This window comes from Paramormyrops kingsleyae, chromosome 25 (assembly GCF_048594095.1).
Source record: "Paramormyrops kingsleyae isolate MSU_618 chromosome 25, PKINGS_0.4, whole genome shotgun sequence".
Taxonomy (NCBI): Eukaryota; Metazoa; Chordata; class Actinopteri; order Osteoglossiformes; family Mormyridae; genus Paramormyrops; species Paramormyrops kingsleyae.
In genome coordinates this window covers 34,198,903-34,223,930 of record NC_132821.1, presented here as the reverse complement: position 1 = coordinate 34,223,930, position 25,028 = coordinate 34,198,903, and the positions used below count along the sequence as shown (strand labels likewise).

Genomic DNA, 25,028 nt, shown 5'->3' with positions numbered 1-25,028 from the left:
GCTGCACTTGTGCCTGACCGACTCCTCTACAGCACTTATGTTTGTAATGTACTCTTTGCCTCTCTTGTATGTCACTTAAGACAAAAGTATCTGCTATATAAATGTGTAAATGTAAACATACAGTACATCCGGTTGTGTTCTTCTGTGTTAGTTTTTGACGGACCAGATTCGGATAAGTTTTGCTTGTTTACTTTCTCAGTCTTACGAAACGGAATGGCAGACACTTTCCTCTATGTCACCGAGCTCGACGTGTAAAGAAGGTGGCATGTGGGAAAGGGTTGAGTGTTGAACGTTGAGCGTAATTCCCCTCCGAACTGCAGGCCGCCACTCAGCACTGAAAACAGTGAGCAGGGAGAGTTTTGGTCATAGTTATTAATGGGTGACACCATCAGAATAGGGGAAAGGGTACGTGTAGGACGTCCGAATCAAAGCCCCAGCTTGCACTGTTCTTAACAATTCATCCCAGAAAGTATAGTGAAACTGATTAGAAATACTTAAACTTAACAGCCGTGTAAATAAAAGCCAAATCATCTCACTGTCATTTGTATCGTCCTCTGCCCTTCAGTATCATTGTAGTGATGTATCATTGGATAAACCTTTCGGGCTTTGCTGAAGCACTCAGAAATGAATCCTCAACCTCATCTATAACAGCATATTTGGGTCAGCTATCAGTTACCTACAGTATCCAAAGCAGTTACCAGGACTGACTGAAGATGATGATGGTCAGTAAACAAGAAACGGGTAAAAATTATTATGACTAAGCTCCAGGATATGTGGCTGACCGATGAGCTCCGCCCATCGCATTGTGACTCATCACCAGATGCCGAGTGACATCCCCATTGTCATGAAAATCACAACCACTTTCGCTGACACTCCAGTTTTCAGATTCTTTTTCAGGCTCTACAGTCTGGACTGAGCTCAGCATCTAAATCAGCCTGAGAACAACAGTGTCAGGCTTTCTCTGGTTGGTGCGGTGAATAGATCCATGTGATACAGAGAGGGGAGGCTAGAACTGGCACTTCATGAAACCAGACAGCTGTTTTGGTTTCAACAAGTGGAAGCAAGAAAGGTGTTGGGTCTATTGGTGAGTGTGGAATGAGGAACCAAGGTCTATGAGTCTAAGCTGCAGTGTGAATAACAGACAGTATGTCGGATGCATTACATTTTTAGTGATAAGCTACAGATGATACAGGTGGCTGACCACCTTACATTGACATACTCTATGACTTGTAGAACCTCCTCTCTTCTAACAAATATATTTTTTATGTATCCATTTTCAAGAATTGCTCAAATTGTAGAATTGCCAGGGGAAACTGTGCCATCATGTACTGCTAAATAATTTTGTTATGCAACTTTCTTGTACGTGAGTTATTGCCAGAGGTGGGTAGTTCAAGATTTTGTTTCAACCAACCAGTTGAGCATAAAGAGGCACAGCCACAGGGGACTTAACTAGTTGGTCTTATTTCCTATGTATTCTCCAGCCCTCCTGTAGGCTGAAGGCAGGTGAATTTCTGTTGCTAAATTGTTAAGTGTGTGTGCATGGTCTGGCAACCTACTCCAGAGGCTCCCCTTCCCTATGCTTACTGGGAGAGGCTCCACAGTATCCACACGCTATACTGGAAAAAGGAATTAGAAGTGAGATGGAAATTATTGTGAAGTCTTCCTCGTACATTTCCCAGTATTTTTCCATTATTGTATTTTTTCATTTAGAAAAGCTGACGATGGGGTGGCAGGATGGCACAATACTTAGTAGTGTTGCCTCACATCTCTGGGACGTTGGTTTGAGTCTCCGCCTGGGTTCCATATGTGCGGAGTTCGCATGGTATCCCTGTGTCACTGTGGGGTACCCACTTGCTACTCCAGTTTTCCCCCATGGTTTCACAACTTGCCAAGGTTGGAGTTGCTAAATTGTGAGTGTGCCCTGCGATGGGTTGGCACCGTATTTGGGCTGTTCAATGCTTTACACCAGTAGCTTCCAGGATAGGCTCTAGACCCCCTGCAACCCTGAAAAGGACAAGCAGGTACAGAAAATCAATAGATGGATGGAAAACTATCATTATTACTTTCAAACAAGTGAGGTGCAAAAAAAAGCATACACAATTACAATGGTAGAGAATATATCACACTATTCTGCAATGGTTTGGCATGCTGTCCAATGTTATGCTTGCTGGGATGCAATCCGGGATCAGTGGAACCCTGTACCGAATAAGTGGTTATGAATTATCGGCACATATAGAGAATATTACATTGTAGATAATGGATGGTAATGACCGGAAGCTAGAGATAGGGCACTGAGAAAGAGATGATGCCTGAGTGCTTCCATTTTCATGTAATCAAAAATTAATGAAAAACTGAAGATCAAAACGTGTGGTGAATTTCACCCGGAATGAAATTTGAATTATTTAAAATAAAGAGACTTGCTGAACAGGACTGTCAGGTAAAATGTGAAATGGCAAGAATTCTCACTGTTTCACTCTTCACAGAATTCCCACACAAACTGAAACAGAAATGTCAAGCAGTGACAGAAGGCGAAACACATCTAAACAAAATACTCAGTTCCATAGGCAGACTGCAACATTTCCTTTGAACAATGAAAATTGTCTAGAAATGAAGAAAATGCAGTATTTTTGGTTAGAACTATCCTTTAAGCTTACTAAGCCAGAGTATGTATTAGAATGGCTGGTATTCAAATACTATATGGCCAAAAATATGTAGACACCAGTTGCACAATATCATATTCGGAAACCAAGGGTTATAACATGAAGGTGGTGACTCAATGTTGCCATAATAACCTGTACTCTTCTGGGAAGGCTTTCAATTAAATGCTGGAACATTGGCGGTGAGATTCACTGCCATTCAGGTTGGGTATTGATGTTGGGTTATCAGGTCCCTTCCTGTGGTTGTCTGACCTACAGTACCACTACGACTGACCCGATCCCTTCACTTGTGGTTGACCAGGACAGCTCTAGCTGGAAAGCAATTTCCTGAAATGACCTGTATTTAAGACGTCATCCAAGGATGGTGCCAAGTGGAAAGTCACTAACCTCTTCTGTACAACTGACCATTCTACTGCCTATATTTCATGCAGGAAATTGTGTGACTGTGCTTAATTAATAACATGAATAAAGTTAATGCAAATTTAAACCTGTCAAAAAAAAAAATGTTTTGGAGTTCTCTAATGAGAAACATACATGCCACTGGGTCACACCCTACCAAGAAAGATGCCAAGATTAAGAAAAGTTTTTATTCATCTTTAGAATTTCACCTCGAATGCAGGAAATGTGTCAAAAAATCAATACAAAAGAGAGAGAATTTTTAGAAAACTACATAAAATATCAGATACAAACACAAAGTGCAAACTATTTTAAGAAAGACCTTCTAAATCATTATTTCAGACAGTTAGACCCCTAATTAATATAGACTCGTCTTCTTCATTATTCGTAGAAATTCTTCTTCATTAATTTCCCCATCTCCATCACGGTCTGCTTCATCAATCATTTCCTTAATGAACAAAAATATTTAGTTGATTTATACAGTTTAGCAACTTTTGTCACACTATGTAGAGATATCATCATTTTAAATTTAAGGTTTAACCTTGTGTGAACCTACTTGCAGTTCCTCATCCGATAAATTCTCTCCAAGTTCTTTGGCAACTCTTTTGAGGTTTTTGAAAGAAATTTTCCCGGTGCCATCGTCATCAAACAAGCGGAATGCCTTAAGGATTTCCTCTTTTGAGTCTTTTTCACTCTGCAGTCACAATTAAAACATCTATGTTGAAACGGGTTTCCAGGCACATGTGAAAAAACCAATTATCAGAGAAAATCAATGTTTGAATGATGAGCTGACACAAAATTACCATTTTCTGTGTCATCATGCTCAAGAAATCATTAAAATCAATAGTCCCCGATCCCTCCTTATCAATGTCAGAGATCATCTTCTTTATTTCTTCTTTCTTGGGCTCAAAGCCGAGAGCCCGCATGGCAACCTGCGGAAGGAAGGTGCAGATTTCACACAATCCACGCACAAGTGCAAGCAACACAGATATTTACTCTGACATTAGACAATAATGCGACTTGTGCTTATTTGCATACTAGCTTCAGATAGGAAAGTGAATAAATTGACCCTGCACTAAATAAGACGTTGGAAAATGAAAGGATGGAGATGTGCTCAGAAGGTAGTAACAATCAAAACCACCATTACTGTAGTCCCAGACACATTTAAACTGGTTAAATAGGTTTATTTAAAAATAATTATGATGACGACACTGCTGTATTAACCAGACCTTAAGCTCCTTGACATCAATGGTCCCTGAACCATCTGTGTCAAATAGATCAAAGGCTTCCCGGATCTCTTGCTTCTGCTCCTCGGTTAGATCTGGTTTGGAAGCGGCTTTTTTCCTCTGGTGCAGGGCAACGCCGGGCTTCTTGTAGCTGGATGCCTTGACAACAGCGATGTCAACAGATTAACAAGTCCACATATGCGTTTATTTCTTTATATATATATATATGTGTACCCTACATCTACTGATCCTGAATCCAGCCTCTGTGAATATATCAGTTTACCGTGTGGTTGTAGATGTAAAATATTAAACATTATGTGCAGCAGAACTAATCAGCAAATACGCAACCAAGAGATGGGTAACCAGCAACAGAAATTAACAGATGGCAGTCTGGCTGGATGCAATACAAACGGGCAAATAAATAAAATTAAGGGTCATCGATCGTAAAACTGACGTTCACTAATTGCTCAGCAATGCGTTAATTTCTCAGGCTTATTGGAATACGGGCACAGTATAATAATTGTTATAATATATAATATAAAATTACCTCAACAATAAATTCAGCTAGAGCAGTGCTTTACAAGAACAGGAGACACGAATACACTACTCATACGTATTAAGCTTAATGAATATGTCATGCTGTTAACGAGGTCGAGCTTCTAAAAACTAAAATTGCACTTTAGCTACCAAAAGTAACTAGTTACGCCGTGTTCTAGCTAGCTGGATTCAATAATGATCCAATGCGGTGTACTTTAATTTAACATTAATTAATGTTAATTACCTACCATTTTTATACGTATTGCTCCAAAGTGTAGGTAGCTAATCAAATAATATGCATTTAATATTTATTAGCGCGTTGTCTCTAGCAACCTCGAACTCACGAAAGCCAGTAGTAAACAAAACGGAGTGTTTGATTAACAGAAAACTTTAGCTGCAGACCGTCTAAATCAATTTAATCGACAAGGCCTTTGCTCAATAGAAAGAGAGATTTCCCGCATCTTCCGGCAATATGCGTTTTTATTTGACCAATTGTCAATCAGTAAAAGGGCGGGACCAAAAGCAGTTAGGTTGTATTTGGCTTCTCAGTTTCCTGGCAACGCGTTGGCGGGTTGCCGCCAGGAGCCTTGTGCGCATGCGTCAGTGCTACTCTAATCTAACATAATCGGCAGAAACATGAGCTTCGCTATCGTGGAGAAAGGTGCGTTTCCTTCTTGAGATAAACTTTGATATTGTAATGAGAAGCGTAACATTAGTATTTCTTGGGGTGGTGTTCGCGTCTGCTGAAGTACAACCTGAATAGGTATCCAGGCACTAGCGGTCCAACGACTGCAAGTTAAGGCTACGGAAACAAACGGTGTCCAGTTAGCTAGCTGGATACTGAATATATTGCAGTTATACGGCTCGTTTAATCGTTACTTTTTTAAATAGTCTCAAACGGCGTTTTAAGATGGGATTTAAACAGCAGTGTGTTTGTAAGAGAAATTCGACTACGTATCTAGTCGTATAGATTTGAGCTCTTCATATGCACAGGGGCAGACCGAAAACAAAACAGAACCTTACGCTTCGAATTCTAATTAATTTAACCGTAATACTATTTTCTGTTCGGCGTTTTAAACCACCTTTGATCCATACAGCACAGAATTGCTGGGGAGCATATCGGAGACCGCTTAAGGCACACGGTATGGGTACAGTCCATCACAGGGCACAAACACAATCTCTCCATGGGACTTCAAGTGAAGCCAGTGCACCATACTGCATCTTTATGGATTGTGGGAGGAAACTGAAGTACCCAGAGGAAACTGATACAATATGGGGAGAACTTAATGTTTTTAGTATTCTGCCTGTAGGTGGCATAATGATTAAAGATATGAATGTTACATTTATACAGCGCTTTCCAAAACGCCCAAAGAGCTTTACAGGACCAGTGGGGAGCCATTTCGACCCCCACCACCGTGTAGCCCCCACCTGGATGATGCGACGGCAGCCATTCATTCTGGGCCAGTATGCTCACCACCCAGTAGCTAAGGTGCTGGTGAATTCTAGTTGGAATTCATCAACTAGATACAGGGATGATTAGAAGGCCATCACAGTGGGCAGTTTTAGCCTGGGCATCAGGGTATCACATTTTCGAAGAACACTGAAGGATCTGACCTCTGAGAGGCAGGACCCTGGTTTGATGTCCCATCCAAAGGACGGCACCATTTTTACAGCACAGTGTCCCTGTCAATGCACTGGGACATTGGAATCCATACTGACTACAAGATGGGCTAACCTGTCAGCCACACCAACATCTCTTCCAGCAGCAACCCAGCTTTCCCAGTTGGTCTCCCAGCCAGGTACTGGCCCGGCCCCAAAGCCGCTTAGCTTTAAATGGGCGGGGCAGCGGGTAACAGTCATATGACTGCTGATAACACAGTGCAATGAGTGGACTGTAAGTCTGAGTGGGGCAGTTTATGACATGGTCCTTGCTGTGTATTCATAGAGAGATATTGTAAATCAAAAAATAGCAATTGTAATTATTAATTAGTAATAATTAAAACCCCATTTGGAATGGAATTAGGTCCATACATTTACCTTAAGTCACAAGTTGGATGACTGTTTTACTATGTTACAAAGGATCTGTTAAATGTAGTAATGTATGCTTTTTAAATGACATGTTCAGTCAGCACAGAAATGCAAATTGTCAAGAACGGCCGGCTAGCAAATTAATTCATGGCTGAGAATGCTGATAGTGATGTAAGTTACGTATCTTACGTTAATTTACACAGACCTAAAATGGTTGTATGAAGTTAGACAGTTGCAATGACGTCTCATAGATTTGCAATTAATTGATATTCGTCCTGCTTATTCATGCTCATATCATTCACCTATATATCAGCATTTTATATTTAATTTCTTACAGTAGTATACCTGTTACATTTTCTGGTTTCCCGTTCATTAAAAAAACTACAATTTATTCAGGTTTTTGGATAAGTGGTATCGGTTAAGGAATTTGCTTGTTTATCAGTGTTCGGAATACAGTAGCTGGAAAAGACCAGCATGTTGCCTCCTTCCTTATCTGGTTGACTTCAGGAGTGCTGATGAATCATTGGAGGTGGTTTTTATGTACTTGTACGTGCATGAGAGTGCTGGGCCTTGATTTAATGTCTTTGTTTTCAGATGTCGGTGTACGGGTGCAGGGTCGTCCACCGCCAGCGCCATGAGGGGCTGCAGCAGCTGGTGACGTTGGCAGGCTCTGCACGCTCTTTCCTAGGCCCCGATAAAAGGTACAAGTTCGTGGTAGATGAGGATGACGGCGGGTCCAGTCTGGTGTGCTCTCCCCTGCGGCTGCTGGAAAGCATGGACACTGGCTGTGCGGCAGTGCAGCTGCTCCTCGAGACGGTGCAGGCCCATCTGAAAAGCTTCCACATGGGGACAGTGACCCTGGTGTTTATGGTTGGGGCGTGGAGCTCGGCAGCTCTGGAGTGCCTCCGTGAAGGTATCCCTGTGCATGATGTTGTTTCGTCTATGACTGAGGGCCTGGAATTGTGCTCTGAGGCCTGTCAGATGAGTTGTGTGTCCCTCAAGGAGGTTGTTCGCCTTGTTGGTTGTGGACCAAGAAGGCAGGGGAATTCAACAGTTGCTTCTGCCCAGGGTTCTGAAAGAGTATCAAATGGGTCACAGATCATTTCTGTTGCTACTTGCTTTTCTCATCTGCCAGCTCAAGGTGTAAGCAAGTCTAGATGCCTGGCTGGGAGATCTTGTCAAGATAACAAGTTTCCCACAATGATTAGACACAATCTAAAACTGAGACATAGTAGACATTTCAGTCAAAAAGAGGAGACCACTGGGACAGAAGTGGGCTGCAAAAGGTCAATTGAGTCATCGTTCTTGCCTCGGCACAATTTTGAATACCAAGACATTGCCTTCCTTGCAAATACTGTCTGCCATGGTAGTGATAGCTTAATGAAGTTAGTCACAGAGGCAAGCAGGATTCAAACAGAGAACGCAAGATGTGGAGATTTTAGTAAATGTGTTTTCGATGTCAGTAAACTGGTCACATGCTTGCTGCCTGGCTTCTCAGAGGAGTGCTCATGTGTGGCATCAGGATTGGTCACATTTGCGTCTGTGGAGCAGGCTTCGATAGTCGATCGCCTGAAGGATCAAAATCTCCATGTCGCCCTCATCGGCGGAGATCTGAGTGAGAAGTACCGGCATCTGGGCTACAACAAGCCCTCTGACATCAGGAACATCGGCGTAAGTTTGAACCCGATGAAGCCAAGCAGGGGAGATAAGTGGGTGGCTGATGTTTCAGAAATGCTGCTACGGCTGAAGGTGAACGTGCTTCTGGTGAATGGGGTCGTGTCTGAAGATCTTGCCGAGGCCTGCTTCCGGCACAACATCCTCATCATTGAGCGGGTGAGGCCCGAAGTTTTGAAGGACTTCGCCAAAGCGACAGGAGCAATACCGGTGACTTATGCCACGCAGTTGTGTGAGCTTTGTGTTGGAGGTGGCGTGCAGGTGACCTTCTGGGGCGGCCCTGGTCGGAGAAGATCAAAGAGACACAGGGCTGTGGGTGTGAAAATCGGGGCAATGGGATCGGCGCTGGTCACAGTGGTCATTGCGAGTGCCGTGCAAGCCAAGCTGCAAGCCTTGGAGGATCGCTTTTGGGGTTGCGCCTACAGGCTGCACCATGCACTCCTGGATGGGAAGCTCCTTCCGGGAGCTGGGGTGACTGAAATGCTTTGCGTAAAACACCTCTTGAAAGCAGCTGAAGATAATGTCAAGCAGGAGCATGACAGTGGAATGGGGTCCACATATGCTTCAAGGGGACACAGTCCCTTCAGATCAATCGTATTGCAGCGCATGTCACGTGGCTGGGTGGATTACGTCGCCATGCTGATGTCCAGCACCGGCAAGTGCTCGTCAGAGCTGGAAGCCTGTACAGTCCTTGGGCAAGAGCTGAGGCCTGAGGCTTCAAGGTCAACCCGGCTGAGTGGCTTCTGGGAGCAACCCTCAGGGCAGGGCATAGGTGATGGACAAACCGCAGCCATTTATGACAACGTAACTGTAAAACTAGAGGCCTGGAGGAGAGCTCTGGACTTGGTGCTAACAGTGCTCCAGACAGATGTGGAGATTATCACCGGCATCTCCAGCACCGATGTACAGGGGCTGGAGGATTTTCTGCTGCTGTAAATCTAATAAATAAAGCATTTTGTATAGTGAATATGTCAGATTTTTTTTTTATATATCCCAACACCCAAAAAATACATTTTTTATGGACATGATTTGACATTTGCATTAATTTACACTTAATAGTCCTACCTCAGTTTTAAAAACTTATTTTATCATCTGTTAGCATTATATAAATGCCAGCTAAAAGTATTCATGATTTATATTGGTTTTGATTTGAAGTTTATTAATTGTAGAAAAAGACAGGCAGGCAAATTAATAAAACCACCTCCTGATCATTCTATTCGATTCCTTTGAATTAGGAAATGATTAGAAGTCCTAGGAAATCCATGTCATGTTGAGCTCCCCCATTACCGTAATTTCACTTTGGAATCATTTTGGCCAATAGAGGGAGACAAAGTTGTGATTTTGTGCAGAGCAGCTCACATAAGCAGAACGCAAACACTGAACTTGTGGACCAGTAACACCGAATAATGATTACAACCTGGAGTAAGTTTCCCTTTTTGATGAGGCGATATTATGTGTTGTGGCTTGTCTTTGTTTGCATAATTAAAGCACTTTTATTCATGTCTGGGCATATTATTACAAATTCCACTTGTTTCCTTTTTTTATCCATTTTTATCAACAGCTTGTCTCACAATTTTTCCTATTTTTCTTTTACAAAGATGATGTTGAATCAAGAAATTGATGGTAAAGCTGAACTATTTTAGTACAGTTAAAGGATGCAATGTGCCAAAGTCTTACTTAAATTCTTAAGTAAGCATATTAGGGATACTTCATCGAAGCACAAAGATTTTCTGATATTAAATGAACATTCTGTTGTCGCCAAGTGAGTGTTTATGTTTTGCATACTTTGGGGATGGGTGTGGTTGGAGTATTCAGTTTGGCTCCATTTTGCTGAGGAGGACTGTTACAGAAGCATGTGGTTAACATAAAGGGGAGCTGGTGGAATGCCAGTCAATCACAGCGCACACACCCCATACAACATATGGAGAAGATGCAAACTCTACACATAAACATTCATGTTTATATAGCACAATTCACAACACGGTTGTGTGAAGGTTTTTTTACATGGATAAAGGTGTAGCTTTTTATTCACAAGATGTAGGAAATACATTCTGATATCACTTTTAGGAAAAGGGCATCAAACCCTGATACTCAACCTTCCCCAGTGTTGCTACTTGAATAGGAGTCGATGCAGAAATGACAATGTGAGAGGCTTATGATAGTGCCCATTAACTTCCAGCTCTTTGTTGTAAGGTTCTTTGATTTTGCATGAAGGAACAAAATAGTATGTGAGACTGGTGTATTGATGTATCTGCAAGGTCATAATGGGGACACCACATTCTTACAAGAAGTTCCACCCAGTGTTTAACAGCTTTCCTGCCACGCCCGCCCACGGAAACGTGAGCAACGCAGGACAACCTGATGGGCCATGAGCGCATCACTTCCTGTGAAAAACCTGAGTAGTTTTGTTTTCATGAAATTCTAGTCTTTTTATCGATCGCACACTGACATTTGTTCGCATTCCAGAATTCAGCCAGTTAATAAAGCAAACATTTATTTAGCATATTGTACTCTAAATAAAGCACTATCAATTTTCAAAAGGAAATGAATATATACATAAATATATACGCGCACACATATAGTGTACATTTCATCTTCCAACCAATATATTTCTTAGAATATTCTAACATTTATTGATAGTGTGTTTCTTGCATGTTATACTAAGAATCAATAAAAGAATAACAATTATGTACTGGGTTGTAGTTCCTTGCCATTTGAAATGCTAAGCAAGTTCAACAGATGACCATAATTGCTACTTCAGAGCTGAATAACTGCAATCAAATTAAGCCATTCCAGTAAGAACGTCAGATGTGGCAAACTCAATGTTTGAAAGTCACAGAATAACCACAACAATCCACCAAACGCAGCAGGGATTTAACCCATTAAACCCTTACGGATTAATACATGGCCACATCACAGAAGCTGGCAAATTTTCAGTTCTTCACAGTGCCATTGAAGCACTTTTGGTTAAGAAAATAAATTTGTGATCTGATGGAGATGTGAGTAGAATGTGAAACTATTCAGATGAACTGAGGATTTCAAGACCCATTGATAGATCTTCTTGACAGTGGTCATTTACTCTTTCAGTTTTTAGTAATACCACAAGAAGAGTTTGCATGTTCTCCCAGGTTGTGAGGGGTTTGTATGGAGCTCCTGGTGATCTCCATCGAGTCTCTTTTGACTCTGGAATCCCCCCCCCCCCCCCCCCCTAAATAGTGGACACAGACCTAGATCCACGAGGTTCTGGAAGCTCATGCTATTCCCAGCAGGCTTAGCTCCTCACCCAGGAGCTTGGGGTTTATTCATGGTTTATGTGAGTCCATCGTGGGCATCTCGTTTAATAACTTCTACAAATCTTCATATATTGTACATTACACCCTATTCAGTGATTCCCTGATTGTAAGCAGTCAATTTACTATTTCTTTGAGTTTCAGGTGAAGATATTACCCCATTGATCTCTGTGTATTCTGGGTGTAGAGGTTTCTGACCTGATAGCACCCTTTCCTGTGTCTCGGTCACCTTTCTCTAGCTGTGATTATAGCTTATAAATGACTCCTGTACAGCTATCAAATTGCTTACATCTGATACCTTCCCAAAACTCGTCTGTCCTCATCCCTCTGCAGATATACCGATTTGCTTCTCTGAAGGTTTCTCCTAAACCACTCCTGTGTTGTCCAGCATGTGGTATGAAGCTCTTGTTATATGTCAGGTAGGCTGAAGGAGGCAGTGGGCCACATGCGTGTACCTCCACCCAGACCTGATGATGTCAACCAACACCCACCCAGGACACCCAGGGTCGCTGTGGGGTCATGTGACGCAGCAGTGTTTACAAAGTCGCCCCCTCTCAGCTCTGGCACTGGGTTAGGTGGGCCAGTTTAGTGAAAGAAAGAGAGAGAGAGAGAGAGAGAGAGGGAGGGAGGGAATGTTGTTTGGCACGCGCAGGCGCACCGAGAACCCAGCTGGGCAACGTTACACAGACTCTAGGCTCTCATCCGACCAGCAGAGGGGCTGAACACTGCAGCACACAGTGAACAGAGGCCAGATCCGGCTCTCAGCTAAACGGCCCTCAGCCTGCGGGCGCCGTATAGAACAGGCCGGGGGCTGGGGGGGCGGGGTGGACAGCGGTGGACGGGAGATGGCTGCCGGGGGAATCACCACACTCCCTGCCGCACCCGAAGACGGAGGAAGTGGCTCGTTCCTCCCCGGCACCTTCAAGGAACTCAAGAAGCTGTACTGTAAAAACGGCGGCTATTTCCTGAGGATCAACGCGGACGGGAGGGTGGATGGGACTCGGGAGAAAACTGACACTCACAGTAAGTGATTTCATTCGCTCATCCAAGTCAGTATAGCTGGGTATCAAAGCAGAGGGCACAAGCATACACCTTGGCTGATGTCGTCTGTCCCGGGAAATCTGCACCCACAATTCATCTGCCAAAAAATATGTTCCCAACAATGACATAAAAAGTGTCTCTCTACTTTTAAAATTCATTCACATGCACTGACACCTCACTAATATAAGTAATTAGGCTGTGTACTTTTTAGCGTTCACGATCTAAAATGTAAACAAGGGATTTTCTAGTGATGTGTGTCCTATATTTTGGTGTGCGCACACGTGACTGTAACACGCACAGTCTGAAAGTGTGATGATTATCACAGAAGCATTTACTAAGCATGATGAAATGAGCTGGAAGACGGAGTAACATGTATTTGTTCCTGGCCTTCTACACACACACACACACACACACTCAGAACGGAACTCAGCATTAGCCGCATCTGTCTCTAAACCAGATCCATCTGGTTTGTTCTGGAAGTTTGCAGCTTGCACTATTTCGGTGTGAATTTAGTGTGAAGGTTTATAAGAATATTTTAGTAATCTATATTTGGTTGCCTATATGATACTGTATAAGAGTTGTATAATGACAGTATTATGATTAGCTATGAAAGGAAACATCATACTGTTTGTTTGAATATGAACAGTTAATATCACAGTTAGTCTTTAATACATTAGAGAAACCCTCACATATGTTCCTAGCTCTTATGTGTATGTTGACTTACAGTAAGTGCATTGTGGGAAAATGGCACCTTTTAAGATATTCTTTTAGGTATTGCAGTGGTTACAAGAGCCAGTTAAGCTTGTGGGAGAGACTCACACTCCCTTCAGTATCTTTATTAAGTTAGTGAAGGTCTTTAACAAGAAGGGAACTTTTCAGGTGTTCTTGTGTTTCTGGCCGCAATAGTGTCAGTGCTGCAGAGAAATATACCTACAGACTATGCTGACTGTTTTCAAGCACACAGACCTGTCTTAACTGTAAGTTCATAAGTGTGAAACAGATGGCAGAGTTTTGCTCGGGACACAGCAAGCAGCGATTCTGAAAGGGAAGGCATGCCATTTTAAACATTAATAAACAATTTAACATTTCTTCAGTACATTTCAATACATCTTGTTATGTGTTATCTGTTGCATTAATAAAAGGGAACTTAAACGTACAGGTTTTGTTTTTGCCAATTATGTAAGTAGGGCAAATAATTTTTGTTAATGGCCTGAATATGTAAATGCAATCTCTTAATAGAGATTAAATAGCATGCAGTGACACGTAATTAAGGAACATTATGATGTTTCCTGGAAATCAGCTGTTTATCATCAGTTATCGGTTGCTCAACTTCACACTGCAATTAGCTGTTTATCTTCTTTATCTTCTTTCCGATGCGTTTCAGATCCCTTCAGTTCCAAATCTTACCAGGGGCTTGCTTTGGAAGCCAAGTGGATGCAGCAATACAAAAGCTGTAATAGGAAAAGGATGTTAAATCAGAAAGTACTGTTTATTTATAAAACTTAGTCACAATTATTTTGCCTAAACTATGAGGCAGTAATGATGTATAACAGGACCTCTATCATCTCCATTTTCTGTAGCAGTATTTGTGCAAATTGGAAATTGTCACTATTAGCCATATTGACAACTGATGTTTTCCATATATTGTTGAAGAAGCATGAAAAATGCCCCCCTTCCCTCCTTCCCCTTCTCAAACCAAAAAAAGGTCATCTTCCAGCCGGAAGGCCTAACCTCATATGACGAACGAAAAAGGGGCGTTCGTTCACTCGTCCGTAACGGAACGCTTGTAAGAGTAGGAGTAGGAAAAAGAAAATCGTTTGCGTGGGTGAAGCTGCAAAGAGCTGCCCTTAAACAGCGCCTTCCCACAAGCTCCGTCCCTGCCGGGAGGAGCAGGTGCCCGCCCCCCGCTGACAGTCCCTCATCTGCAGTCACCTTCTATCTGCCTCCTCTCAGTCCTCACGTGTTGGGTAGAAATTCTCCACCAAGGAACAAAGAAAAAGACACAACCTTTGGACTTTTAAGAAAAGAAAAGACGTAATTGTATTAATTGTGCTCCTCTACTTGAATTAAAGAAAGGCTCCTCAGATGAACTTTTCACCATGCCCTAGTATGTAGAGCTACATCAAATTCTCCATCGGATGATACTTTGTATTCCAATATGTTTGATTCTTCCATGCTATAAATGTATATTAGTCACTGTAAAGCATTACAGATGGATTTGTGCACACATTCCCAGTGACGGAACTGGAGCTGATCCCGTCCGCCAAGGCAAACATCCTGAAACCTCAACCCAAATGTGAAGTAGAGGGTCCTTCAGAAACCACTGGCATTTCTGCACTTTCTTGTCAGGCAATTCCTAAATGTCTGCATCTTGGAAAAACCTTTCTTAAAGTCAAATGGAGGATGTACATACATGTAGATGTGTTTCTGAACATTAACAGGCTTGACTGAATTTGTTTAATGGCAGTTTTAGTATAAGGGAAGACAATACCATTCATATTTTGTATCTGAACTTCTCATTGGTAAAAACAACTTATTTTTCAGTTAAGCTGCAGATCCAAGCAACCTCAATTGGGGTTGTAGTAATCAAGGGAGTTTCATCCAGCCGCTATCTGGCCATGAACGATGATGGGAGACTCTTTGGAACGGTAAGATAATAATGCATTCCTTTAGCTTTTACACTTGTCTGACTTAAGAAGAAACGGATTGAAGCTGTTGTAATTAGTCCAGATTTAGGTTATTATAGGTCATAATAAACCAAAAATTGGAAGTTTCCTACAATATGATTCTTCAAACATTCTGCTCTTTCTTTTGCTTACTTCTAACAGCTAAAAAAAAAAATATTTTTTAAGTCTGCCTTTGTCTGTGGCAAGCAGGACTTGGGCTCTGTTCAGGAATTCAGGCTGTTCTTCAGATGATGCCCAGAGGAAATTCTCTTGCTATGATTTCATTGTCCACATCAACAAAATCAGTGCAGTGTGCTACAATGTTCATTCTTCACAGTGCTCAGAGTTTTGCCAGGATGTCTTTTTAACTAACTGGGATGGGGGGGGGGAGGGGGGGTTCTTTGGGATTTTCCTAATGTAGCTGTCAAGAATTGTAGAGGTGCATATTCTCCAAAGGAATTTCCACACCCAATTCATGCCAAAATTCCAACACACCTGCTTGGGTTGGCCTGTGTACTTCCTGTGACCCTTTGACTCAAATCAGGTCAACAAAGTAGCTCTGGGAAGAGTACCAATGATATTCAGAAGTCAGACTTTTGTAATCTGTGCTACTTAGAAATAGAGAACAAACCTATCTGCCTAATTATGACCATTTTGTAAACATTGAATAAATAACTATTGTAATAGTGATCAATGCTACTCACAACTGAATTGACCATACTATGAGTTACTTCGTTTAAAAACTACAGACCCTATCTCTTTGACAGTCCTGCCCAGTGGTATATCTGATGGATCAGTCCATATGCTCAGGCTAAATGAAGTCATGCAACTGTTATATGGATATCTGTATCCTGTTCCGGACAGCCTATATTATGAAACAAGTGAAAGTTGGGTCATTATGACTCATAGAACGGTACAACTTGACAGAGATGTATCTAAATATAAAGCCTAATGCTGCCACACCTATCTCTGGTGTTTGGGTTTTAATTGTTTAGTGTGTGAAGCTCAGAACATCAGCTCGACCCTCCCCATGCTCAGCATGGACATGGCGGTCAGAGGCAGTTTGGTCGTGGCAGGAAGCTCGTGGTTTCTGAGGAGCTGACTTGTGTTCCTCACACCCTCTGGGATGAGGAGCCAGGTGACTGGTTTTCTTGGCTGTAAGAGATTCCCAGTTTAACAAATGATGTGGGTTTCCTCAAACCATAAAAATTAGGCATGACAATTCCTAAGGTTACCTGTTTGACTGTGTATTTCTCTGGATATACCACATATTACCGGATTATTCCGCATCTGTATGATATGTGTGGTGATACATGACGGTCCATTCACATTATCCCACTCCTTATCAGCATGCTTCATGCTTTTCCCCCGATACACAGTCGTCATTCCCTAAGCTTCTTCTAGCTTGTTTCCCTTCCTTCCCACTGATGGACTTTCTTGAGTTTCTTGGACTTGATGTTTAGACAAAGCCCAAGTTCCTCAGTCCTCTGCCTAATTCACGCACTGTTTTCTATTTCTGTTTTGATGTTTGGCTCATTTCTAAGCTCTCAACACACAACTTGTATGTATCAGAACATAAGTTGTCATAGGCTCATGTGGTATGTGGTAGAGCAAACACTAAAAAACCTGCTCTGAAAAACGTTTCAATTCACTTTCATGATCAATTTCAATTTCAACTTGGCTTTAAATTCTAAAATAAATGTCAAAAAATCTCACATAAATAATAACTTCTAAGCTACTGCCCTCATTTGAATTTGAATAACCAACAATGATACCAAAACCATTTTTCATTTTTATATTTTTTATAAAAGATTATCTTTCTTTTAATATTTTTCATCTTTAATCTTTATGAATCTTTCAAATATATATTCATGATTAATAATTTAATCAGCACTCCAATTCAATCTGGAATTCACCCCCATTTTACTGTGCTTGTTTGTCTCCTCTTGCAGCAGATTTTATTACACTAGCCTTCTGATTTCTTCCAATTAGTAATTCTAATAAATCCTTCACACAATGTTAATTGCATACCGTTGTCTATCTTGGAAGCCTATTTATGCGGAGAACTCATAGATCCTACAGTTTTGTTGAAGAGCAGATGATGAACTGTTAATGTTTTCTGTGTGTAGACCAATGGAAAAGGAGATTATGTTCCGCTAAGCAAATTAAGTCTATCCTCAGTGGGGTTGGAAACTACTTTGAGCGGGAAGAAAACTTGGGAGTAGCTCTGGTTTGAAGGCTGTGGTGGGGACCCCATTGCCCTTGGTGACACAGATCTGAGCCAGATGTCAGAAAGTCTCCTGCAGATGCTGAATTAGGGACATTAATGTGCTCCCCTTCCGGGTGCAGTTGCTAGTATCTCTTGCTGCAGGAAAGCCATTTTTTGCTCAGTTTTGTGGGAAGGGTGAGTGATTCTTTTTACCGCTATGTTTTGGTTTTTTTTTTCAGGAAAAAAAGGATAATTTGCAACGTTTATTTATATTTTGGATTTCCATGTTGAGATATATTAGCGATATGGGCTCTTTGGGTTTGGCTCGATCTCCCTGCAGAAGTGAGGAGAAAGAAAGGGGGAAAGCTGCCCAGAAATACCCCCCCCCCCCCCCCCCCAGAGAGCAGTCACACCCTGACATTCCATCGTTGACATAATATGGAGTGTCCTGTCTCAAAATGGAGTTCTTTGCTTTGAATTTGAATTATAATTAAAATAAAACAATGCAGACCTCCTTCAACATATAGATAAATGTTAAAAATACCTTGGAATAGTTTTTTTCCAGTATAGTATTGGTGGCTGACCATGCAGTGTTCTGTTCCATTCTGTTTAAGAAACGGGCAACAGATGAATGCTACTTCTTTGAGAGGCTGGAGTCCAACAACTACAACACGTATCGCTCCCGGGAACATCCGAACTGGTATGTGGCACTGAAACGGACTGGGCAGTACAAGTTGGGATCCCGAACCGGACCTGGACAGAAGGCCATCCTTTTTCTTCCGATGTCAGCCATGAGCTGATCGTACTGGGGAAGCCGTTGGGCCGACAGTATCAGAGAAATACCTGATGTATCATTAGCTACTGTGTTAGCGGTGCTGTTGAAGTGGAAACTGTAACAGAAGCAGGGTGGGAATTCCATACATGCAGCATGTCAGCTGGCAGGCACTGAAGAGATTATCTGACAGCAGTTTTATAAACATTAGTAGAATGTGAACTTCTAAATAACTGTTTAAAATACATACTATGTTTTTATGTACATATTTCTAGTACAGTTTCATATTCATATCTTGAGTCATTCGATGGCTGAATGTACACAGAGTAACACAGTTAGGAGAGCAATAAAAAATATCTCAAATAGATTATACAGGAAACAATAAAAATAAGGATTTGTTGGTGGACTATTCTCCATGTCGCTCCTGGCCAGCCTGCATGAAAACGTGTCAGCAGGTGTCCTTGAAGCATCAACAAGCTCCGCTTTGCTGTCTGCTTTGGTTTGAAGTCGTGTCCTAAATGTTGCAGTGAAGCCTTTATAATTTGAGCATAGTTACTGTGTGACACAGATTCCCATTCGAATAATAATAATAATTCATTATTTTATTACTGTTTTTACTGTGATGAAAATGAAGCCTTTATAATCTTTTTATACCATTTGTAACACTGATTTTTTGTATGGGGTCTAGACAGCTGAAATTTTCCAAATTTTCTGCTTTAATTAATCTTTTATAAAGAGAGAAATTGAAAAGTTTTTAAATTTGTTCCTGGCCTAATTTTTAAGTTACTTTTGATCCTGAAAAGAATGTTTCATAGAATGTTTCATTATATTCTTAGTATGTTTTGGATTTGATTAATCTCTTTAAGGCACATTTCAGGGTAGCTCAGCCTTTGACAGGCCCTTTGCTAAACCTTTTCTCGGGAAAACTGATGATTTAAATTCCTCCACAACCCAGGAAATTCTAGGAGCCATTGCACCTATAGCTGCAGCCGCAGAGCTCTGTGTTAGAGGTACCCTAAGATTTAGTGACTGGGTGCCACCTTAATTTATTGCTATTCACTGCAACTATTACATGGAGAAGTGATGGGACCATAATGATGATGATGACGACGATGATGATGATGTATCACTGTATTTTGTAAGGGTCAATCAGCGATAAGATTGTTGAGTCAATATATTAATTATCTCCCAACAGCTGCTGCAACTTTTGATTTGAAATAAAGGTTTAATAACTGCTTTTCCACCCGTTTACACAATACCCCTTCATCTTCAAATAGTGGCAGAAGGGAAACACATAAAGGAAGTGATTTTTTTCACTTATTAATAAGTTGTGTGCAATCCACTGCTTATTCAATAATATAACTTATTAAAACACACATTCTATTTGCAACAATAAATTCAGGTCAACCTGAAACCACAAGGGAAGCCATTCATCGGAGTAGCTGTTAATATCTTAATATGATAGTGCCCCTTTTCAGAGCTTTCCTGTGCAAAAGTTCTTAGCGCTAGTAACCATAACTCATTACAAGGCATGCAAGAAGCAGACAAGCAGAACCTAAATTATCCAGTAGGGGGCACCTGACTAATTCAAAATCTCAGAAAATAGAGCCTTTGTCTATTTAACCTAACTTACTCATTTGAAATGTCCATATAAGGTAAAGGAGATTTCTAGATTTTTTTATGGAGCATTTTTATTTTCAACAGTTTTAAGGGAATTTCTAGATATTTTACATTAAGTACAGATTTTAATATTCTTATCATATTTTAAATGAAAAATATACCAGGATATATGTCTCGTATAAAATGTAACCACCATGGTTTTATTGCTCATTAAAAGTAAAATAGTTAAAATGTGATTTCTGTATTTTATTTTTCATGCAGTCAGTGTAGAAGAATGCAATTCAGTGTCCTACTGATTTTTATTTAAAATATGTTCCACCTGGCTTTGGTAATATTTAAACAATCAAATGCTGCTAGCTAAATTATCCTAAACATGTACTTGTTTTGTTCATTCACAGTTGTTTTTTTGTCTTTGCAGAATACAGCCAGTGTTACTGTACATATGAGTTTTCCTTCATACGCTTTTATGAAGTTTTATTCTACTTGTACCTGTGTAACGTGTTGCTCTGGTTATAGTGGCTTTCCTTTGCATTTGTGGAAGATATATGATATTATCAATAACATAAAAAGTAAAAAAATCTGAGATTTCAGTGTCTTTTATTCAATCTCATTGGATCCATTGTATTTTATGGTTTATAGAAAATGAGGTACAAAGTTTGGGAACTGAGAGAAAAGTGTGACGTCCCTGTCATCTATCGCGTGACGTCCCTGTCATCTATCGCGTGACGTCCCTGTCATCTATCGATCTACTAGATGAGAAACGTAAAGTGACAAAGGTTGAGCCAAAAGTCATGTAACTGACAGTCTTAGATATTATGAATGGAGTAGGAAGGACATGGGAGACTTTCTATTAAAAATATCTATGCTTGCTCACAGTCAGGCTTGGTGAACTTAAGTGCTTGTTGTAAGTTGTTGGCACTAAGGCCAACAAGTGACTTAGTAACTCAGTTACTCGTCAAGTACAAATATAGTAACAGCATGTTATACATGAACCGTTATGACTGATTAATGACAAATGACAATGGAATCAGTATTAATTAACACTTAGTTTCTGTTTAACTAATACACTATGTAAGAGTGCACTACTTCTTTATTTGTCTTCTCCCAAGTATAGTGTTGTCTTTTCATGATTTTTTCTTTGCATACAAGAAGACTGTAAATCAATTTTAACATTTACAGTGAGCCTTACAGTGAGCCTTACAGTGAGCCTTACAGGGAGCCTTATTGTAAAGTTGTACCTTGGTTTTTTGTTAAGACCATTAAAAGCTTAATATTTTTCAATTCTGGGTTTGGCCCGTTTTTTGCCCCGAAGTGTATATTTGTGTGTGTTTCGCTCCAAAGGGCAGCAAGATGGGATATGCCAAAAGGGGCAATGTAATGTACCTGTTCGCGTGTTACTGAAAAATGAAGCTTAACATTTTTATGCACAGAGTGGAGGCGGGATTCAACCCCCCAGCCATGAAGGTGTGAGGTAGCAATGCTGTCGTATTATTTTAGCTAAATATGTTTCCCTTGTAGCTTAATCTCGAGACACACCAAGCGAAGGCTTACATGGGGCTTCAGGGCACAGCGCTCCACATGACGCCGGCCTCTGCATCCTCACAGCGAACGAAAGGCGTTTCCGGCGAAATTCATGACTGAAAACAGATCTATGCCCACACAACGAACCAGCGACCCTGTGGGGAAATTTTCTGGGATTTTTTTTTTGTATCTTCCCAAGCCAAGGTTTTACTTCTACGATTGAGATATGTCACAGCACTGGTGGAAATCAGAATTAGAATCAGAATGGTTTATATCATCAAGTATATTTCACATACGAGGTGTCCTGTAAAACAAGCTAGGACAATCAAGACTTTTGACAAAATAAAATAAAATAATGTACTTAGAGTTGATGTCAGAGGGATCTAGCTGGAGTGTATCTGGCAAAAGCCTAGCGATTGTCGCCATGCCTTGTCTTACGCTAAAGCAGGTTACGGTAAGGATCAGACCTCATCTAGAACAATCTCCCATCCCCCGTCCCCCAGCTGGTCTGACCGCCATCTCCAGGAAAGTAGGGGCGGGGGGGGGGGGGTCTCCACATGGATGAGGCTTAATTCCACACAACTTAAAAGACAGAATTGTTCCCATATGCATGTGCCCTGCTTACAATGCACATTAAGCGAAAGCCAATTAAGAGAATCCCAGTCATCAAGCTTGCTTACACCTGCATGCAATATTTATGAACATGACAGCAACAACTGGGGAACAAATAGCAATAGATAAATATTTCAAAAGAGTCTGCGAAACCATTTCTGGATCCCTTGCACCACTTCCGTCAAAAAGCATTAGATTTAACTAGTCTGTTATTTTTGGCTCAAAGTGCAGAACACACAACCAGACGGTGCTGCTTACTCGGCAGGGTATTTTGACATTTGGGAGGAAAGGTGAAGACAGGGACTCATGGCTGGCGGCAAAAAAATGCAGCCTGTGCGGTTTCATCTGCGCTTATACAACAGTTTTCATATTAACATTTTATACACTCTGTACTATAGCAGCCGATTGTCTCTGGGTTGTGAGAATGTATGACACAAACTGGGTGGGGGGGGGAGGTGTTGATCTTTGAAGACCCAAAACTTCTTATATATTCTCAGGTTATTCAAAGTCATTACTTGGATGTCTCAGAACATTCTCCAGCACCGCAGAGCTTTTCATGTGAATGTTAGACAGAGATTTCTGGAGAATTCCAAGTGTAATCTTAAGAGAGCAGGGATAAAAGCATGGTGTAGACAGATGAGGAAGCACATTTACTTAAAAACATTGGTATCAGCACTATACTACACAGTGTATCAGCACTACACTACACAGTGTATCAGCACTACACTACACAGTGTATCAGCACTACACTACACAGTGTATCAGCACTATACTACACAGTGTATCAGCACTACACTACACAGTGTATCAGTACTACACTACACAGTGTACCAACACTACATTACACAGTGTATCAGTACTACACTACACAGTATACCAGTACTACACTACACAGTGTATCAGCACTATACTACACAGTGTATCAGCACTACACTACACAGTGTATCAGTACTACACTACACAGTGTACCAACACTACATTACACAGTGTATCAGTACTACACTACACAGTATACCAGTACTACACTACACAGTGTACCAACACTACATTACACAGTGTATCAGTACTACACTACACAGTATACCAGTACTACACTACACAGTGTACCAACACTACATTACACAGTGTATCAGTACTACACTACACAGTATACCAGTATGCCACTACACAGAGTATCAGCCCTACAGGACACAGTGTACCAGCGCTACATTACACAGTGTACCAACACTACACCAGACAGTGTATCAGTACTACATTACACAGTGAACCAACACTACATTACACAGTGTATCAGTACTACATTACACAGTGTACCAGTACGACGCTACACAGTGTATCAGCACTATACTACACAGTGTACCAACACTACACCAGACAGTGTATCAGTACTACACTACACAGTATACCAGTATACTGTGTAGTATACAGTATACACAGTGAACCAGCACTACAGCCTCAAACCTCCAGGGTTAGGGGTTCAAATCCCTCTGTTTCTTTGTATTTGCTTGTTTTCCTGTGTCACTCAGGACTCCAGCCACAATCCAGAGGCATGCAGTTAGGCTAATTGGAGTCTGTTTTTCCATCTGCTGTACTGGTATCCCACCCAAGATGCACCTCAGCCTTACATCCTATGCTGCCTTCAATAGACTCCACTCCCACTCTTACCCTCACCAGGATGTGTTGGAAAATGGTGTCTATACTTACAATTATTAGCACTCCAGGAAAATAGCTTAGTGTTCGTATGACCTCAAAGAGATGTATACAGCGCAGTACTTGATCCTAACAAATGTTATGCAGACGTTCTAATAATGTCTCTTTCAAATGCTGCTTAATTGCTCCAAAGGATTAAGGATGACAAGAGGGAGCTGTCCTAATTATAATAATAATAATTGATACTTTATTGATCCCTGTGGGGAAATTGTTTTTACGCCTCCCTCAACTTGCTCTTTGTAGAGCAAGCTGTCTGTGAAGGGCAGCCACCCGTAGTGGCGCCCAGGGAGCTGGGGATTGAGGGTCTTGCTCAAGGACCTGCAGACGTGCTGAGGCTGGGCTTGAACCGGCGACCTTGTGATTACAGGCACACGGCTTAGCCCACTGAGCCACATGCTGCCCCTTATGGAGGGACTTTTTTGAGGACAAGTGCCCAGAAACGACCGGGGTATGTGAAACTTGTTTTCTTAGATTTAGAAAGTCGATAAACTACTCAAGGGCAACTCTACATCTGGCAGTGATCATTTACGACTTTTCGCCTGTAATTCTCTGCTTGCCCTTTTGAATTTTGACTGTTTTCATCGACTGTTAATTGTGCAGTTCATTACAGTGATTAACTTAAAACTCTTTTGGGATTATGTTTCATTCAGAACAGTGTTTCTTTTGTGTTGACACATTGTTTTTGTGTGTGTAAATTTTTTCGCTATGGATATGTCCAGATAAAGGCATTTTTCTTAATTTTACTGTTTAGGATCTTTCAGATTTTTTTTCACAAGTTCAAGGCTGTGAAGGAAAGCGTCAAGACAATTTTTTTGCATAAAGAGTTTCATATTTCAAGTTTCGTGTTTCGAGTTTATGTGTCATACATTAGACATACACGTGGTGCATACAATGCAATGAAACAGTGGATGAAAGTTTCACTCTCAACAATGCGTACAATATAAAGAAATTGCATTTAATGCAACGTGGATACAAATGCAGGATAGAAAGTTGTGTTGTATGGTTTATAGAAAATGAGTTAAAAGGTTTGGAAATCAGAGAAAAGTGTTATTAAAATTATGTGTGTGTG

The 25,028-nt window shown here is 41.1% G+C and overlaps 3 protein-coding genes across 6 annotated transcripts; 2 read left to right on the top strand and 1 right to left on the bottom strand.

Moving 5' to 3' along the window:
- Positions 1–3,230: 3,230 nt before the first annotated feature.
- Positions 3,231–5,257, bottom strand: cetn4 (centrin 4). Its single transcript, XM_023790517.2, has 5 exons — positions 5,065–5,257; positions 4,283–4,438; positions 3,857–3,985; positions 3,610–3,747; positions 3,231–3,501 (listed from the first exon to the last, which is right to left on the bottom strand). The coding sequence occupies exons 1-5, from the start codon at positions 5,065–5,067 to the stop codon at positions 3,412–3,414; spliced, it is 516 nt and encodes a 171-aa protein (XP_023646285.1). The 5' UTR covers positions 5,068–5,257; the 3' UTR covers positions 3,231–3,411.
- A 126-nt stretch (positions 5,258–5,383) lies between these two features.
- Positions 5,384–9,485, top strand: bbs12 (Bardet-Biedl syndrome 12). Of its 4 annotated transcripts, none has more exons than XM_023790516.2 (3): positions 5,396–5,477; positions 6,490–6,615; positions 7,439–9,485. In XM_023790516.2, the coding sequence occupies exon 3, from the start codon at positions 7,439–7,441 to the stop codon at positions 9,452–9,454; it is 2,016 nt and encodes a 671-aa protein (XP_023646284.2). In that variant the 5' UTR covers positions 5,396–5,477; positions 6,490–6,615; the 3' UTR covers positions 9,455–9,485. The 4 variants fall into 4 exon arrangements, with proteins under 4 accessions (XP_023646283.2, XP_023646281.2, XP_023646284.2 ...); XM_023790514.2 differs by having other exon boundaries at positions 5,410–5,477; positions 6,168–6,615; XM_023790515.2 differs by lacking the exon at positions 6,490–6,615 and having other exon boundaries at positions 5,384–5,477.
- Positions 9,486–12,405: 2,920 nt separating this feature from the next.
- On the top strand, positions 12,406–20,696 carry LOC111832812 (fibroblast growth factor 2-like). The gene is made up of 3 exons (XM_023790519.2): positions 12,406–12,831; positions 15,394–15,497; positions 18,339–20,696. The coding sequence occupies exons 1-3, from the start codon at positions 12,654–12,656 to the stop codon at positions 18,522–18,524; spliced, it is 468 nt and encodes a 155-aa protein (XP_023646287.1). The 5' UTR covers positions 12,406–12,653; the 3' UTR covers positions 18,525–20,696.
- Positions 20,697–25,028: the final 4,332 nt, after the last annotated feature.

Coding starts and splice junctions, on each gene's coding strand:
- cetn4 (XM_023790517.2), bottom strand. Junction 3,748..3,856: donor GCATGATGACACAGAAAATG/GTAATTTTGTGT, acceptor TTGTGACTGCAG/AGTGAAAAAGACTCAAAAGA. Junction 3,502..3,609: donor TATCGGATGAGGAACTGCAA/GTAGGTTCACAC, acceptor TTGTTCATTAAG/GAAATGATTGATGAAGCAGA.
- bbs12 (XM_023790515.2), top strand. CDS start 7,439: ATGTCGGTGTACGGGTGCAGGGTCGTCCACCGCCAGCGCCATGAGGGG.
- LOC111832812 (XM_023790519.2), top strand. CDS start 12,654: ATGGCTGCCGGGGGAATCACCACACTCCCTGCCGCACCCGAAGACGGA. Junction 12,832..15,393: donor GGAGAAAACTGACACTCACA/GTAAGTGATTTC, acceptor CTTATTTTTCAG/TTAAGCTGCAGATCCAAGCA. Junction 15,498..18,338: donor ATGGGAGACTCTTTGGAACG/GTAAGATAATAA, acceptor ATTCTGTTTAAG/AAACGGGCAACAGATGAATG.